The sequence below is a fragment of the Lissotriton vulgaris genome, chromosome 9, assembly GCF_964263255.1.
Source record: "Lissotriton vulgaris chromosome 9, aLisVul1.2, whole genome shotgun sequence".
NCBI classification, from domain to species: domain Eukaryota; kingdom Metazoa; phylum Chordata; class Amphibia; order Caudata; family Salamandridae; genus Lissotriton; species Lissotriton vulgaris.
This window is the reverse complement of record NC_141697.1, coordinates 2,550,329-2,568,741: the sequence shown is the minus strand read 5'-3', so window position 1 is coordinate 2,568,741 and position 18,413 is coordinate 2,550,329. Positions and strand designations below refer to the sequence as shown.

At 49.8% G+C, this 18,413-nt stretch overlaps 1 protein-coding gene across 1 annotated transcript in view; it reads right to left on the bottom strand.

The window, feature by feature from the left end:
* FSIP1 (fibrous sheath interacting protein 1) overlaps positions 1–18,413 on the bottom strand; it is an 898,930-nt gene that overhangs the window by 724,676 nt on the left and 155,841 nt on the right. Inside the window, exon 5 of the mRNA XM_086936904.1 lies at positions 2,781–2,874. Coding sequence (XP_086793030.1) covers positions 2,781–2,874 — 94 coding nt within the window. The remainder of the gene's footprint in view (positions 1–2,780; positions 2,875–18,413) is intronic.

Sequence of the window (18,413 nt, the reverse complement as noted above, 5' to 3'; positions counted from 1 at the left end):
GTGTCAAAAATTGTAAATATTTTAGAGATAGGTGAATGAGTGGCAGTTTGTGTATTATAGCTATGTTATTGCACCAGCAAGAGAAATAAGTATGCAAGCATCATGCATAACATGCGGAGTTTACTTCCTAATGTTCCATCTGCAGTGCCACTGGTAGGAAATAGTTCTATTTCCTAATGAACCATTTTGTGGTTATGTGTTTGCTGCATCACCTTTTGAGCATAACACAGAATTGTGAGACTGCAAAAAGTAATTATTTTCAAAGTGGTTCAGCCTATGTTATATTTCACACAAGCCGTTAGAAAAATGCCTTGCACTGGCCCTTCATTTCTGCTGGAAATGTAAACATAGACTAATAAAAATGTTTTAAAATTGGCCACAGCAAAACATATTCCTTCCTTAGAAAACAAGAAAGTAAAAATATGTGACATTGTAAACATAATAAACACCAAACATATGATCTGTGTGTCTTCACGCATGTAGTGACCAGCAATTGTGAATATGGTAATATGGGATTCAAGCACTAGGCTACTATCTAAGGTGAATTTGCAATGTTACCAAACCGGAAATCTATTTTCTGAGTAATAGCCACATCAGGAAAATACAGCATTATTATTTGCTCTGTATTGCTGTAATGTAGTAAATAATGTGAACAGATTTGAGATTTTGTCACTAGTAATGTATGCATTCTTAGGTTAATCATGTTCATATGTACCCAAAGCACTCATAGAGGATCATCCAGATGTAAACATTATGTATCCAACCTGTTGGTTGGTCCTGTATCCAAAAACATGAGTCTAACATGTTTGTATAAACACATCATGAAGATCTTCTGCCCCAAAGTGCTACCCTTACCATAAACGGCTTTCTGTGTATTCTAAACAGTTCTCACGTTCAATCATGTTAGTCGTTTCCTGGTGCTATTTCTTTATTTCCATTGTCAGCCTCTCGGTTTCCAAAATAAAACAAGCATTGGCATAGCCAATAGGTCGTGCCTTTGGGAACTTATAAGTGTTTAGTTATCCAGCACAATATCCTTGGTGCAACAATATCAAGTGTTGCGTGGCTACACACTTATAAGCTCCCAAAGGCGAGACCTATTGGCTATGCCAGTGCTTGTTTATTGTGTACCGGTTATATAGCAATTCATTTGGGAACATAAAAACTGTGAAAAATCAGTAGGAAAGACACATAAGTATTTCTGAAATGGGAACCAAATATAGGTTTTAGAAACAGTAGCTATTTCCACATCTCCGAGATTGTGGGTACCCATACTAGCATGGGAATTATAGGACATTTTTCAAAGTGACTTCTTTTTTACACAGTGTCTTACATTTGGAAGGCAGAAATGCATTGAAAGTCAATAGGTATTAACAGTTGCTCAACAATTTTGTGTTCCCCTAAGTCTCCGGATAAAAATGGTACCTCACTTGTGTGGGTAGGCCCAGTGCCCGCAACAGGAAACGGCCCAAAACGCAACGTGGACACACCACATTTTTACAGTGAAAACAGACCCTTTTTTTCAAAGTGCCTAGCTGTGGATTTTGAACCCTAGCTCTGCCCCCACCTAGGGAAACCTAGCAAACCTATACATTTTTGAAAACTAGACACCCAGAGGAATCCAGGTTGGGGTGACTTGTCTGGCTCTCACCAGGTTCTGTTACCCAGAATCCCTTGCAAACCTCAAACTTTGTAAACAAAAACACATTTTCTTCACATTTCTGTGATGGGAAGTTCGGGAATCTGCATTGATCCACCCCGCATTCCCCAAAGTCTTCCGATAAAAATGGTACCTCACATTGTGTGGGTGCGCTTAGTGCCCGCGACAGGAAAATGTCTGAAACGCAAAATGGACACACTGCAGTTTTTACAGTGACAACGGACCCCTTTTTCTGCAAAGTGCCCAGCTGTAGTTTTTGAACCCTATCTCTGCCATCACCTAGGGAAACCTAGCAAACCTATACATTTTTGAAAATTAGACACCCAGGGGAATCCAGGATGGGGTGACTTGTCTGGCTCTCACCAGGTTCTGTTCCCCAGCATCCACTGCAAACAAAAAACACATTTTCCTTACATTTCTGTGATGGAAAGTTCTGGAATCTGCATGAATACATAAAATTCCACCCACACCGGATTCCCCAAAGTCTTCCGAGAAAAAATGGCACCTCACTTGTGAGGGTAGGCCTAGTGCCCGCGACATGCAAGGGTCCTAAATGTATTGTGGAGACTTCAAAATGACCTATCATAAAACGGCCTGGTTTTTGCAGGGGGGCAACCTGGGTTTTTGACCCCGGGCTCAACAGCCATCTAGGGAAACCTACCAGACCCACACATTTCTGAAAATTAGACATCCTGGGGAGTCCAGTGAGGTATGGCTTGCGTGGATCCCCCAACGTTTCCCTACCCAGAATCCCTTGCAAACCTCAAATTGTACTGAAAATATCAAATTTTTCTAAAAGTTTTGGGTGGGAAAGTTGTAGGATCACCGGGCTAACACAAATTTCCTACCACCCAGTGTTCCCCCAGGGCTCCCGTTAAAAATGGCACCTATGTTGGTACCTTTAGATAGGGCTTTCCTGCCTACTAACATCTCTGAATACATATTTGTCGCCTTCATCTTCAAACAGAAAGTATTAGCTCTATCTCTATGAAGAAAGCACTCTGTCTGCACAGAATGGATAATCTTAAAGTGATAGTGATTTAGTGTACATACACCACTAACCCCTGTCCCAGTGGCATCACAGAAGACAATGTCACGTGTATTATGAGTAGCTACTCACCAGTCACATCTCGCGCTTGAGGAGTGAGAGCGAGAAACTTTCTTGTGTTTAAAGTCTCCTCGTGGGTCTGTGGAGCCTCAGGAGACATCGCAGACTATGGGGATGAAAAAATATGAAAGGTCACGCATTTCACTGTAAAAGGCAGTTTCCTAACGTTTTCTTGAGCATTAATCCATAGTTGCATTTCAACTAGAAAAATCATGCAGTGAGAACGTATATGTCCTGAACACACGGGATTGGTGTTCAGTTGATGTATGTTTACTGTACAGTAACTTCATTAAAGTTACTGTTGAAACAAAACTTTTGCATTTTACTTTTCACTGAAGGAGGGAAAAGCCCAATCATTCTCATTAATGGTGTGTGAACAGGTGGAGGCTGTGTCTGGCAGCGTTGTAAGACACAGGTGGAGGCTGTGTGTGACAGCGTTGTAAGACCCAGGTGGAGGCTGTGTCTGGCAGCGTTGTAAGACACAGATGGAGGCTGTGTCTGGCAGCATTGGAAGACACAGGTGGAAGCTGTGTCTGGCAGCGTTGTAAGACACAAGTGGAGGCTGTGTCTGGCAGCGTTGTAAGACCCAGGTGGAGGCTGTGTCTGGCAGCATTGTAAGACCCAGGTGGAGGCTGTGTCTGGCAGCGTTGTAAGACACAGGTAGAGGCTGTGTCTGGAAGCGTTGGAAGACCCAGGTGGAGGCTGTGTCTGGACACGTTGTAAGACCCAGGTGGAGGCTGTGTCTGGCAGCGTTGTAAACAACAGGTGGAGGCTGTGTGTGACAGCGTTGTAAGACCCAGGTGGAGGCTGTGTCTGGCAGCGTTGTAAGACACAAGTGGAGGCTGTGTCTGGCAGCGTTGTAAGACCCAGGTGGAGGCTGTGTCTGGCAGCGTTGTAAGACACAGGTGGAGGCTGTGTCTGGCAGCGTTGGAAGACATAGATGGAGGCTGTGTCTGGCAGCATTGGAAGACATAGATGGAGGCTGTGTCTGGCAGCATTGGAAGACCCAGGTGGAGGCTGTGTCTGGACACGTTGTAAGACCCAGGTGGAGGCTGTGTCTGGCAGCGTTGTAAGACCCAGGTGGAGGCTGTGTCTGGCAGCGTTGTAAACAGGTGAAGGCTGTGTCTGGCAGCATTGTAAGACCTAGGTGTAGGCTGCGTGTGACAGCGTTGTAAGACACAGGTGGTGGCTGTGCCTGGCAGCGTTGTAAGACCCAGGTGGAGGCTGTGTCTGGCAATGTTGTAAGACCCAGGTGGAGGCTGTGTCTGGCAACGTTGTAAGACCCAGGTGGAGGCTGTGTCTGGCAGCGTTGTAAGACACAGGTGGAGGCTGTGTCTGGCAGCGTTGTAAGACACATTTGGAGGCTGTGTCTTGCAGCGTTGTAAGACCCAGGTGAAGGCTGTGTCTGGCAGCTTTGTAAGACACAGATGGAGGCTGTGTCTGGCAGCGTTAGAAGACCCAGGTGGAGGCTGTGTCTGGCAGCGTTGAAAGACACAGGTGGAGGCTGTGTCTCGCCGCGTTGGAAGACCCAGGTGGAAGCTGTGTCTGGCAGTGTTGTAAGACCCAGATGGAGGCTGTGTCTGGTAGCGTGGGAAGACACAGGTGGAAGCTGTGTCTGGCAGCGTTGTAAGACACATGTGGAGGCTATGTCTTGCAGCGTTGTAAAACCCAGGTGGAGGCTGTGTCTGGCAGCGTTGTAAGACACAGGTGGAGGCTGTGCCTGGCAGCGTTGTGAGACCCAGGTGGAAGCTGTGTCTCGCAGCGTTGTGAGACCCAGGTGGAGGCTGTGTCTGGCAGCGTTGAAAGACACAGGTGGAGGCTGTGTCTCGCAGCGTTGTGAGACCCAGGTGGAAGCTGTGTCTGGTAGCGTTGTGAGACCCAGGTGGAGGCTGTGTCTGGCCACGTTGGAAGACCCAGGTGGAGGCTGTGTCTGGCAGAGTTGCAAGACACATGTGGAGGCTGTGTCTTGCAGCGTTGTAAGACCCAGGAGGAGGCTGTGTCTGGCAGAGTTGCAAGACACATGTGGAGGCTGTGTCTTGCAGCGTTGTAAGACCCAGGAGGAGGCTGTGTCTGGCAGAGTTGCAAGACACATGTGGAGGCTGTGTCTTGCAGCGTTGTAAGACCCAGGTGGAGGCTGTGTCTGGCAGCTTTGTAAGACACAGGTGGAGGCTGTGACTGGCAGCGTTGGAAGACGCAGGTGGAGGCTGTGTCTGGCCGCGTGAGAAGACCCAGGTGGAGGCTGTGTCTGGCAGCGTTGTAAGAAACAGGTGGAGGCTGTGTCTGGCAGCGTTGTAAGAAACATGTGGAGGCTGTGTCTGGCCGCGTTGGAAGACCCAGGTGGAGGCTGTGTCTGGCAATGTTGTAAGACCCAGGTGGAGGCTGTGTCTGGCAGAGTTGTAAGACACAGGTGGAGGCTGTGTCTGGCAGTGTTGTAAGACACAGGTGGAGGCTGTCTCTGGCAGTGTTGTAAGACACAGGTGGAGGCTGTGTCTGGCAGCATTGTAAGACCCAGGTGGAGGTTGTGTCTGGCAGCGTTGCAAGACTCAGGTGGAGGCTGTGTCTGTCCACGTTGGAAGACCCAGGTGGAGGTTGTGTCTGGTAGCGTTGTAAGACCCAGGTGGAGGCTGTGTCTGGCAGCGTTGTAAACAACAGGTGAAGGCTGTGTCTGGCAGCATTGTAAGACCTAGGTGGAGGCTGTGTTTGACAGCGTTGTAAGACCCAGGTGGAGGCTGTGTCTGGCAATGTTGTAAGACCCAGGTGGAGGCTGTGTCTGGCAACGTTGTAAGACCCAGGTGGAGGCTGTATCTGGCAGCGTTGTAAGAGTCATATGGGGGGACAAAGGCTGACCCTTGGTACAAAATAGCATATTGGTTTGTGACCGAAGAAGATCTTGATCATAGATTGTCTGAGGTTTTGGGGGGGGGGGGGTAGGAGTCAAGTTTAGCATAATGGTGTACACTTATGTAAGTGTAGCGCCCTGCCCTTATCCAGACAACCCTTATGGTGATTTAACTTGTCTTAGACACACATAGAAAGCTCTCTAAGTGGTAGCAGTGGATAGAAGCAATCCGGCTTAGTGCAGGAGGAATGTTAAGCAGGAGTAGTTTCTGTCCTGTAACTCCAGTTCTGTAGTAGGGGTATCTCTGTTATAGTCATAATCTAGTGAATAGTCCCGCTCATGTGCGTGGACCCCGGCAATCAAAAAATAATCTCTTAAGTTGTCAAAATAATGCAGAAACTGCAAAGACACTTAAGAGAGAATTTAAAGACAAATAATGCAGCCTATATCCACAGGCTACACTGTCCAGTACTTCAACTAGAAATTCCACCAAAAATCACCACACACAGCACAGCCTGCTAGTTTCTACCACAGAGAAACCTGCCTCCCCCAGTCAAAGACTCAGGAATGATAGAGAGGAAGGTAGGGACAGACAAGCCCCATAGGCTGCCATTATGTGGCTTAAATAGGATACTGTGCCTTTAAGAGAACCTTCTAGACTTCTCCCAGTATCCCAGAATGCATAGCAGGTCCAACTTACTTTCAGTTCTTTTTGAAGGCGTATACAACGCCAGACCTGCAGCATTGCTTACATGAAGAATTCTCCACCGGGGAGGAGGGAGGGCGCTTATGACTATAACAGAGATACCCCTACTACAGAACTGGAGTTACAGGACAGAAACTACTCCTTCTGTAGTAGGGGATCTCTGTGTATAGTCATAATCTAGTGAATAGAATGGCAAGCCCATCCCCACAACAAACGGCGGTGGAGAGTAATACATAATGCCACTACTGTGCGAACAAATTCCGCAGCGAAGCCTGCCCAACCTGAGCGTCTGCCCTGGCGTCAGTGTCCAGGCAGTAATGCTTAGCAAAGGTATGAACCGACTTCCAAGTGGCTGCCTTGCAGATTTCAGCAATCGGCACGTTACGGAGCAGAGCTGTCGTGGCAGCTTTGCCCCTGGTGGAATGAGCCTTAGGCTTACCTCCTAAGGTCTTATTAGCCTTCTGATAACACAACTGTATGCAGGACACAATCCACCTGGAGATGGACTGCTTAGAGGTCGCAAGACCTGTCCTGACCGATCCATAATTGATAAACAACTGGTCAGACCTACGAATATCCTTGGTTTTATCCAGATAAAATTTCAATACCCTCCTAACATCCAGAGAATGGAGAGATCTCTCCGCTGGGGATGAAGGGTTCTGAAAAAACGTAGGTAAAGTTATAGTCTGGTTGACGTGAAAGTCAGAAATAACCTTGGGAAGAAATTTAGGGTGAGTACGCATAACAACCTTAGCAGAATGAAATACAGTATAAGGTTCATTACAACACAACGCCTGAATTTCACTCACCCTGCGGGCCGATGTAATGGCCACGAGGAACGCCGCCTTCCAGGACAGGTGCTGCAACGAAGCCTTATGAATAGGTTCAAAAGGCTCCTTCATCAACCTGGACAGCACCACATTCAATTCCCATGAAGGCGAGGGAAGCCTGACAGGAGGGAATACTTTCTTCAAGCCTTCCAGAAAGTCTTTGATCACAGGGATCTGGAAAAAGGAAGTCTGTGAAGGGCATTTCCTGTAGGCAGTCAACGCAGCAAGATGAACCTTAATGGAATGGACATTAAGGCCAGACTGCGCCAAATGTAAAAGGTAAGGAAGGATGACATCTTCCTTGCAGGTCGTAGGATCATGGTTCTTAGACTGGCACCAGATACAAAACCTCTTCCACTTGTAAGCATATGAAGTCCGAGTGGAAGGCCTCTTAGACTCCTTCAGTATGTCCATACAATCATCGGGCAGATTCAGATGGCCATATTGCACTATCTCAGGAGCCATGCCGCCAAACTCAAAGACGAGAGGTTGGGGTGTAACATCCGTCCCCCGAACTTCGTGAGAAGGTCCGGCCTGCACGGCAACCGAATGTGAGGAAGGAGGGACCGGTGAAGCAGGTCCGTGAACCACCACTGCCTGGGCCACTCCGGGGCGATGAGTATCATCCGAGCCCTGGACCGGGCCAGTTTGATGAGCACCGCCGGAATCAGTGGAATGGGAGGAAAGGCGTACAGAAAGCTGTTCGTCCAGTCGATCCATAACGCATTCCCCAGCGTCCCTTGTTGGAAGTACCTGGAGGCGAAGTCTCTGCACTTGCTGTTTTCGGCGGTGGCGAACAAATCTACATCTGGAGTTCCCCACCTTGCGAAGACGTCTCCTAGTACTTCGTCGTTTATGACCCATTCGTGGTTTTCCTGAAGCAGTCTGCTCAGTGCGTCCGCCTGAACATTCTGCACACCTGGTAGATGGGTGGCCGTTATCGTCAGTCCTCTGGCCAGGAGCCAGTGCCAGATCGTCTGCGCCTCCTGTGACAGAGTGCGTGATCTCGAGCCCCCCTGCTTGTTGAGGTAATACATCGTGGTGGTATTGTCCGTCTGTACAAGCAGAGAGTTGGTCCGGAAGGACGGAAGAAAGGCCTTCAGCGCCAAGTGAACAGCTCTGAGTTCCAGGAAATTGATGTGATACGTGGCCTCCGTTGGTGACCACGTGCCTTGGATCTGCAGCGTCCCGGAGTGCGCTCCCCATCCCAGAAGAGACGCATCCGTCACGACAGTCTGCGTGGGAATGTCCTTGTGAAAGGGGACCCCTCTGAGGAGATTCTCCGCCGAACACCACCACTTCAGGGACTGAAGAGCATGCAGCGATAGGCGAATCTTGTCGTCCCAAGATCCTTTCCTCTGATCCCACTGGTCCTCCAAGCACTCCTGCAACGGTCTCATGTGCAGCCGTGCGTGTGGCGTCAGGAAGATACAAGAGGCCATCGATCCTAGCAGAGAAGACACCGTCCTCACTGTAGTAGATGGAGTCGTCATAAGAGCCTGAGCCTTCCGAAGGAGTGATAACCGTCGCTCTTCCGAAGGAGACACGCTTGCTGACAGCGTATTGATGGAGGCTCCCAAGTACTGTATGCATTGGACCGGAGTCGGAACAGACTTGGCCATGTTGATGTGCAACCCCAGCTTGTTCAAGAGAACGCACGTCTTCTGGAAGTGTGCTCGCGCTTCCGAGAAGGAGGATGCCTTGATCAGCCAATCGTCCAAGTAAGGGTAGACGAACACCTTGTTCTTCCTCAGGTGTGCCGCTACCACCGCCATGCACTTCGAGAATGTCCTTGGCGCCGACTTCAGCCCGAATGGGAGTACTGTGTATTGATAGTGATTGGTGCCGACTTGGAACCGCAGGAACTTCCTGTGTTTGTGAGCAATGGGCACATGGAAGTAAGCATCCTGTAGGTCTATCGCGCACAGCCAGTCTCCCTGTTGCAACTGAGGGTAGATCTGGTGCAACGACAGCATGCGGAACTTTTCTCTGCGAATCCACTTGTTCGCCTGTCGCAAATCCAGAATGGGCCTGAACTCGTTCTTGTCCTTCTTGCGAACCAGAAAGAACCGGGAGTACAGACCTCTTCCTCTCTGAGACAGAGGTACGTCTTCTATCGCCCTTTTCCTTAACAGGATATCCGCTTCCGCCTGAAGCTCGCGCAGCTGAAACTGCGAGCTGACCGGGGGAATTGCTGGAGGAGGGCTGGTGAACCGAAGACTGTATCCATTGCAAACAATATTCAGCACCCACTTGTCCTGAGTAATTTTTCTCCACTCTGCCAGAAAAAGTTGGATGCTTCCCCCTACCGGAGTGGGTAACGGATCCGGGGGAAGTAAGTTCCTAGGGCCTAGACCCCGCCTGGCCCTTGGGCGCCGGGGCCGACTGCTGGCCTCCTCTGCCCCTCTGCCGCTTCTGGAACGGCTTACGGAACTGCTGCTGCTGCTGTTGTGAGTGTCCCGAAGCCTGTCCCCGTCCTCGGCCTTGACCTCCGAACCGCCGTTGGAACGGGCGGTACTGCTTCTTGGTCTCCTTGGGTTTTTCCAATCCCACAGCCGTCAGCGTTTCGGCCTCCGCCTTCATGCGGGCCATTTCATCATCAGCGTGCTTCCCGAAGAGGGTCTCCCCGGAAAACGGCAGATTGGCCACCCTCTGCTGCGCGTCCGGTTTCAGAGACGTCAGCCGGAGCCATGCGTGGCGCCGTTGGTTGATCCCGTGGCAGAACCCGTGAGCAGCCAACAGGGAGGAGTCCGCAGCCGCACTGATTATCTGGTTGGCCACCAGCATACCCTCACTCAGGACCTCCATGAAGTCTTCACGCTGCTCCCGAGGCAAATGCTCCGCAAAGCGCTCGAGGGAGTCCCAGAGGGCGCGGTCGTAACGTCCCAACAGAGCCGTTGCACTCGCCGCTTTCATGGATGTCGCGGAAGTCCCACAGATCTTTCGTCCCGCCGAGTCCATCCACCTAGATTCCTTGTCCGGGGGGACCGTGGAGGTCGGAGTGGTGGCGTGCTGCTTGCGGGCCGCCGTGACGATGACGGAGTCAGGCGGAGGCTCCGCTCTCAAGAAGGCCGGATCCGATTCGGGAGCCCGGTATTTCTTTAGCAGCCTGGAAGGGGCCGCCCTCGTCACAGCCGGGGTGAGAAACAGCGCCATAGCCGGTTCTTCCAAGCCCGGCACCAGGGGCAGGAGGGGACGAGACATGTGCCTCTGATGCAGAGTCTCGAAAATGACGGACGTCTTCGGAGTAGGCACTGTCAGTGTAATGCCTAGCTTCGCCGCGCCCCGCAACAGGACGTCTTGAAAGGCAACCAGGTCATCTATCGGGGACACTCTGGTGTCCGGCGACCCCGATAGCGTAGGTGAATAATCCCTGGTCCCAGAAGATCTCGTGCGAGAGCGAGATTCGCGCCTCCTGTGGCGGTGTCTCGACCTCGTGGGAGACCTGTGCCTAGAGCGAGAACGAGACCTGCCAGCTCTAGGGCGCTCCTTCGGTTTGCGAGGAGGGGTCTTCCGTGGCTTCTCACGGGGACTCTTCGGAGCCTCCCGGGGCGTCGGTTTCGGGGTCCCCTTGGGAGGAACAGGCAGCGACGGAAGCGAAGTGGACCTCGGCGGAGGAACCACCGGCTGCGGGGCGGGCCCATGCGGTGGGACCGGAGGTGGATCAGAATCCCCCCTAGGAAGTGGCGGTAAGGGCGGAGGGTCCTCCTTCGGTACGGGTGGTGGAGTAGGAGTCCTGGGTCGAGATGGAGTGTACACTTCCGAGTACACCGAGCCCGGTGACCCTTCAGGGGACGGGTGCGGAGAGCCATCCCCATCCGCAGGCGACCTCTTCCTCTTGCGACCACCGGAAGTGGCGTGACTCCTGGGGCTAGAGCCCCCTCTGCGCCGTTTGGGAGAAGGAGATCTACTCCTCGGCGCTGACCGCTGTCTGCTGGACGCAGAATGACGCTTCTCCGGCGTCGAACGGCGCTTCCTGGACTCCGGCGTCGAACGTCGTCCCCTCGACGTCGACCCTCTCATCCTCGGCGTCGAACGTCGACTCCTCGACGTCGATCTCCTCCTGCGCGATCTCTCACGTCGCCCTCTCGACTTGGGGCGGTCCGCCCTCGGCGTCGAACGTCGACGTCGCCTTGTTGTCCCCGACGTCGAGGAGCCCCTCGACGTCGATCGGCGGTGACGCCTTGACGACGACCGACGGTGTCGCCTCGACGGCGAGCGTCGGTGTCGCCTCGACGGCGAGCGTCGGTGTCGCCTCGACGGCGAGCGTCGGCTACGCCTTCGGCGTCGGTATGAAGACGTCGACGTCGACGAAGACGATGACGTCGACGGCGGCCTCGACGTCGGCTTCTCCTTCGCCGTCGATCCGCTACGCCGTCTCGACCCGGAGCCCCGGGGAGACGGGGAGCACGCCGTCGTCATCCCTCTCGACGCCGTCGTCGAAGCCTTCGACGTCGACGGAGAACGGGACCGTTGGCTGGACTTCCTGCCCCCGGGGAGCCCCCCAGGGGCCTCAGCAGAGGCAGAGGGATCCTTCCCAGGCTGCCCAGACCCACCTGCAGCACGTTGGCGCCGATCCTCCAGGCCAGCCAGCCTGATCTTCAATCTGTCCCTGAGGGTCCTAGCAGAAAGCTGCTGGCAGATAGCACACTCCTCAGGGCCATGATTCTCCGGAAGGCACACGATGCAGACATCATGGGGGTCGCTCTTGGCCTTCTTCCTCTCACATGCTGGGCATTTCACAAAAAGGCCAGGCATTTTGGAGCCCCAAAACACCTAAAAAACAGCACAAAAGGGAGAGGAAAGCACCAAGACTAAACTGTAACACTTTTAAAAGACAAAAGTGCAAAAACGAATCCAATAAACCCTTGAAAAAGGGAGAGCTCAATGCCAGGGTCCTGTAGGCAGGAGCCGGAAAAAAGAACTGAAAGTAAGTTGGACCTGCTATGCATTCTGGGATACTGGGAGAAGTCTAGAAGGTTCTCTTAAAGGCACAGTATCCTATTTAAGCCACATAATGGCAGCCTATGGGGCTTGTCTGTCCCTACCTTCCTCTCTATCATTCCTGAGTCTTTGACTGGGGGAGGCAGGTTTCTCTGTGGTAGAAACTAGCAGGCTGTGCTGTGTGTGGTGATTTTTGGTGGAATTTCTAGTTGAAGTACTGGACAGTGTAGCCTGTGGATATAGGCTGCATTATTTGTCTTTAAATTCTCTCTTAAGTGTCTTTGCAGTTTCTGCATTATTTTGACAACTTAAGAGATTATTTTTTGATTGCCGGGGTCCACGCACATGAGCGGGACTATTCACTAGATTATGACTATACACAGAGATCCCCTACTACAGAAGCTTGTTTCACCAGAACTAAGCATATAGTTGGAAGTCAAGAACCAGGGGGTCAGTGCCCAGATATCACCAACTAACCTTGGCAGTAGCAACAGACACTGAAAACATAAAAGGTGCAGCATTGGGACCATTAAGGTCCAAGGGACTCATCAAGTGCAGGTGAGTCAGAGCAGGCCCGAGCAAATAGGGGAGCCCCATGAAGCCAAATAACACCCTCAAGAGGAGCCACAGGCCGAAGGCACAAAAGTCGCAAGAGGACCTGAAGCAGCTCACCAAAGATGCAGGCACTCTGTGTAAAGGATGCAGTGAGGACGAAGCTCTTGGCAGGAATACATGCTGGAGGCTGGAGCTTCTTGTAGCTCGAAGATCTCTGGAGATGGCAACTGGCAGTGGCAAGTCGATGTGGTGCACAAGGGTTCTGTTCCAGCGGTTCAGACGAGGGCAACTGGCCTCAAACTTGCTGAGAAGACAGTGCAGGCCTCGAGGAAGTTGCAGAACCACCAGCATTGTTGCTGAGCCTTTCGGAGTCCGTAGGAGATCAGGAGCAGCAGACTGGTCAGCTTGGTTGCGGTGCCAGCAGATGCAGGGGAGTGACTCCTCCACTCCAAGGGAGATTACTTTGGGTGTCCTTGATGGCCCCAGGACAGGAGTGGGACCTCAATGAAGCACAGGCACAGACAGCGCAGAAAACTGACAGGACGACGTGACAAGGAGCAGCAGGAATCTTTCTTTGTGCAGTTTAGGTTCCTAGGCAAAGTCCAACAGGAAAGCTTTGTTCTACCTTTCCCTGCAGCTGAAGGGCAGAACAGTGTCTGTGGTCGGCAGCACCACTAGCTTGCTGTTAGACCCTGAGAAGCTGGTACCGGAAATACAGGGGGGCACCCTATGGGAGTCCCCCAGTTCATGGGATCCTACAGCCAACACTCGTATTCTGGGTGCGGGGTTAGGGTTGCAACATGTTTGATACCAAACATGACTGGTGTCGGTGAAGCCAATATATTGTTAGACATCTCGTATTTGACTTGATGTCCAATGTATGTATTAAATGGTTGACCCCACATACAAAGCCTGGGGAATTGACTCCGGGCTTTGTAGAGGGGCCCGCTTATACAAGGGCACCCTCACATTTGTAACCAAGCGCCTTGCCCTCAGGACTGAAGAGCCTGCGATAGGGGTGACTTATAGGATTTACGTGTAGTGACCTCAGATATAAGGAAACGTATATCTGTTGTGAGAGGTGCAAGCACCAGCTTACCCAGGCTCCAACGGCAGGCCTGTAGTCACAGTTTGAGTGGTCTCTCATGGGTGGCATAATACATGCTGCAGCCAATGGGATATCCCTGGTGTACCTATGCCCTGGGTACCTTAATACCATACACTAGGGACTTACAGGGATACACCAGAAGCCAACTGGGAAGGACCCGGAGATGCTGCGGGAGACCAGGAACTGTTCACGAGCTGTCCCACGTCAGTTGGAAGTCGAGAGTCAGGAGGTCGATGTCCAGTTGGAGCACCAACAAGCCTTGGCCATAGCAACAGACAATGAAAGAGAAGAAGGTGCAGTGTCGGGCCAACAAGGTCCAAGGGACTCGCCAAGTGCAGGAGAGTCACTGTCGGCGCCAAGCAAGTAGGGGAGCCCACTGGAACCAAAGAGGACCCACAGGCTGAAGGCACAGGAGTCGCAAGAGGACCTAGAGCAGCTCACTGAAAATGCAGGCTCACGGTGCAGAAGATGCGCTGAGGACGAAGATCTTGGTAGCAGGAGATGCTGAAGGCTGGAGCTTCTTGGAACCCAAAGATTTCTGGTGAAGAGAGTCAACAAGCCTTGGCAACTGCAAGTCGATCAATGCCCAAGGGTGCTGTTATGATGGTTTCGACGAGGGATACTGGCCTCGAACTCGGTGAGAAGACAGTGCAGGCCTTGAGGGAGTTGCAGAACCACCACTGGGGCTGATGAACATTTAGAAGTCCGTGGGACATCAGAAACAGCAGACCTGTCAGCTTAGTTGTGACTGCTTGCAGATGCAGGGGAGTGGCTCTGTCACTCCAAGGGAGATTCCTTCAGGTGTCTTGGATGTCCACAGGCCTGGTGAAGAACCTGTATGGAGTACAGGCACAGACAACGCATAAGACTGGCAGGAGGACAAGACTGGGAGCAGCGGGCGTCTTCCAGATGCAGTCTTGGTTCCCAAAGAGAAGTCCAATGAAGGCCAAGTTACAATAAGCACCCTCTTGGAAGTCCAATGTCATGGAACAAAAATTCTTTTTTGTTTCCTAGTACAATATTAATATTATAGTTCTTTTTCACCCGTTTCAACAATCAGTTCATAGGTAATAGGGAAGCTTCAAAGCATGGATCCAAAACCGTACGTAGTTCTTCAAAGATCTTTATTTCAAAAACTCGTTGAGCTTGTATGGCACAGATCTCCACTGCTGGGGTTAGCGCCCAGCAGTGGAGATCTGTGCCATACAAGCTCAACGAACAAGACTTATCAAGGTCTACGGGACTCCAAACTACATGAACAAAAGAACTGATCTCCACAAAGTGACTTATGCGACCCTTTTGACAATCAAATTGGAACTTACATCTATATCAGCGTAACTGTCAGCATCTTAACTAATAGGATTGTTAATATTGTCACATCATACCTGCTTCGCCCATTTGACAAGAAGTTTTCGAAAACAAGACCTGCCCATCCACATCGAGATTGCCTTGAAAAAGCCCCCAGAGGGCGAAACACGTGTCGGCAGTGCAAAGCTGGAAAAAAGTTTTTAATGTGTTTGAAATAAAGATCTTTGAAGAACTACGTACGGTTTTGGATCCATGCTTTGAAGCTTCCCTATTACCTATGAACTGATTGTTGAAACTGGTGAAAAAGAACTATAATATTAATATTGTACTAGGAAACAAAAAAGAATTTTTGTTCCATGACATTGGACTTCCAAGAGGGTGCTTATTGTAACTTGGTCTTCTCCTGAGTATTGATACGAGCATTAAGTTGCTTTGTGTAACACCCCGGTGGTGGGTGTCTTACCAGGTTCTCAGTGCACCTCTTCTCTTGATATTTCACACACGACCTGCCCAGAGGAAATAGTCACAAACAGAAGGTGCGGACGTTTTCTCTCATTGAGAAACGCTACCACCGACAGTGCTGTATTAGAAGTCCAATGAAGTTCAAAGTGCCCAGACGGTTGAAAATGAATTGGTTTCGGATTTGAATCTTGTCCCATGACAAATCCAAATCTGAGGAGAGCCACCCACAGGTAAGCCCTTAAATACCCTGGTGAAAGGGTTGGGATTCAGGGGTCCCTCTCAGAGGAGAGGCCGGTCAGAGGGGAGGATACTCCCACATCCTTTTGTCCAGTTTTGTGCCAGAGTGGGAGCCAACAGTTCCCAGAACTGGTTCCAACTGGAATATGCAAGGAGTGCACCAAAAGTCTGGTTGCGCTGGCAAGTGCCTCCAACCCAGCCCAATACACTAGCTTCATCAAACTAAAATCGGCTTGCTTTGCGAGCGCTATTTTTGCATTTGGGATTCATCATCCCAAATGCAAAAATCGCTATTCTAGAAATCGCTAAATTGCGATTAATTGCATTTGAGGAATCTCAATTTGAGATTCCTTAAATGCAATTCATGAACCATTTTAAAATTGCGAATTCACAATCTGGGGCCGCCATTTACCGCGAAGTCTAACTACGTTGTAAATAGCAAAAACTTTGAAAATTGCACTAAAGTGCATTTTTCAAAGTTTCATGTTGCGCACACACATGCCCTGAAGGCATGTGTGTGCGCAACATATGTGCACACATCAATTTCAGGGGTGCAACAGGGTATCCTTTGGACACCCCTGCACCCTTGAAATCGCAATCTCAATTTGCGAATCGCTAATTGCGATTAGCAAATTGAGATGGTCTTCCCATTCATTCCTATGAGCCTCCAGGCCCATAGGAATGAATGGGGAGATATTCCTTAACTGCGACTCGCAATTTGCGAGTTGCAATTAAGGAATTATTAGAAATCGCAATTTTTTAAGTGATTTCTTGATGAATAGCATTTTGCTATTCCTTAATAGCGAATCGGTATTTTTCGCTATTAAGGAATCGCAAAATGTGTTCTTGATGAATCTGGGGGTAAGTCCAGTCTGTTAGGTGGTCACACCTACATATAGTTAGACATTTCGTAATTGACTTGATATCAACTATATGTCTAAAATTGCTGACCGCATTTACAAAGCCGGGAGAATGTACTCCTAGGATTGCAGGGGGTGTCCTGCTCATGTAGGGCACCCTTACACTAACCAAGCACCCTGCCTTCAGGATTGAAAGTCCTATTTTAGGAGTGACTTATAGGTTTTACAGGTTTTAGTGCGGTAACCTCAGATATAAGGAAACTTGTATCTTTTGTTAGTGGTGCTAGCACCAGCGCACACAGGCTGCAATGGCAGGCCTGTAGTCACAGTGTTGTAATTTGGCAGCAATTAGGTTAAGCATTAGCAGAAGCCATCCTGTATTTAGAGACTGTCTTGTCCGTTTTGTGGAATCCATTTTGTATTTCTGTCAGTCATTTTGTTTGCCATCTGCTACCATGTGCTCGCCATGTACTCTGTCCTACCTTTCTGTTAACTGCTCTTGAAATCTGTCTAGAGACGAGATATATTTAGCATCTTCCACCTTCGCACATGCTCAGTGGAGCTTGCAGCTGTCTTTGCAGCTGCCACTAGAATGTAACTGTCAGGATGTGCTTGCCAAAAACAGGGACTGTTAGCTCCTCCCACTTGTTGACTGTGCGTTTTCTGAATGACCATATATGTACCTAAAACCAGCATTTTGTACTTGGACCGCCTTCATTTGAGCCCCTGTGTGGGTATAAAAGGACCAAGCTCCTTCCATTCAGTGTGCTACTTCATATATTACCGAAGGGTGCTGTGTGAATGTAGTTCCACCTCATGAGGTTTAATAAATCTTGTATTTTCTATTCCAGTTTCTGTGCCAACTTCTATTCTATGGTCTGAGGACTCTGTGCAGAGAAGGGAGAACCCCTAGCACTGGTAGGCCTTGCTGAGGCTCACCACCACAACAGTCAGAGTGGGCTCTTATGGGTAGCATAATACATGCTGCAGCCAATGGGAGACCCCTGGTGTACCTATGCCCTGGGTATCTTAGTACCATATACTAGGGAGTTAGAAGGATACATCAATAGCCAATTAGGAAGGAACCAAAGTACTTACCATAGTCCAATTTAGGCAGTAAGATCACAGGTACTGGGGTCCTAATTAGCAAGATCCCAGTCAGACTAGTCAGAAGAACAGATTGACACAGAAAAAAGTGGGGGGTAACCATGAAAGCAGATCCTATTTTCCTACAGATTGGTTAGGAAAAGCCCTAAGGATGTTGAGGGATAGAGCAGGGAGCATAAGGTGATCCTCCTAGTAGATGAGAAGGTAGCAAAAATAGTTGGAGAATCAACTAGAGGGGGGAATAATATAGGGAAATAATAGGAATACATGTTATTGACACATACACACAAATATAACATCCCAAACCCCAATAGAAACATTTCAGGTGAGGGATCATTTCAACCTATGTAAGTAGTGAACCAGCCGAGGCCAATAAATGCATGTGCTGAAGAAGGGAACTGTGGGTTACATATAAATACATAGGTCACAGTGCATATTACTTTTAGGAAACACACATAAAAGTTGTATGGACAATTTAGCTGTGCTGAAACACAAATAGATTATATTTCTTTGCAGGTTCAAACTTGACAGGACTTCAATAATTGTAGACATCACAGAAAAGGTCACCACATTTCTATCTGTTAAACAAACACAACAAGAGGCCAACAGTAGAAATCACTTTTTATTTGCAATATCATGGAGCACGGAGGGTGAATTCTGCCATATCCCAAGCCTGTTAAGAATATGTT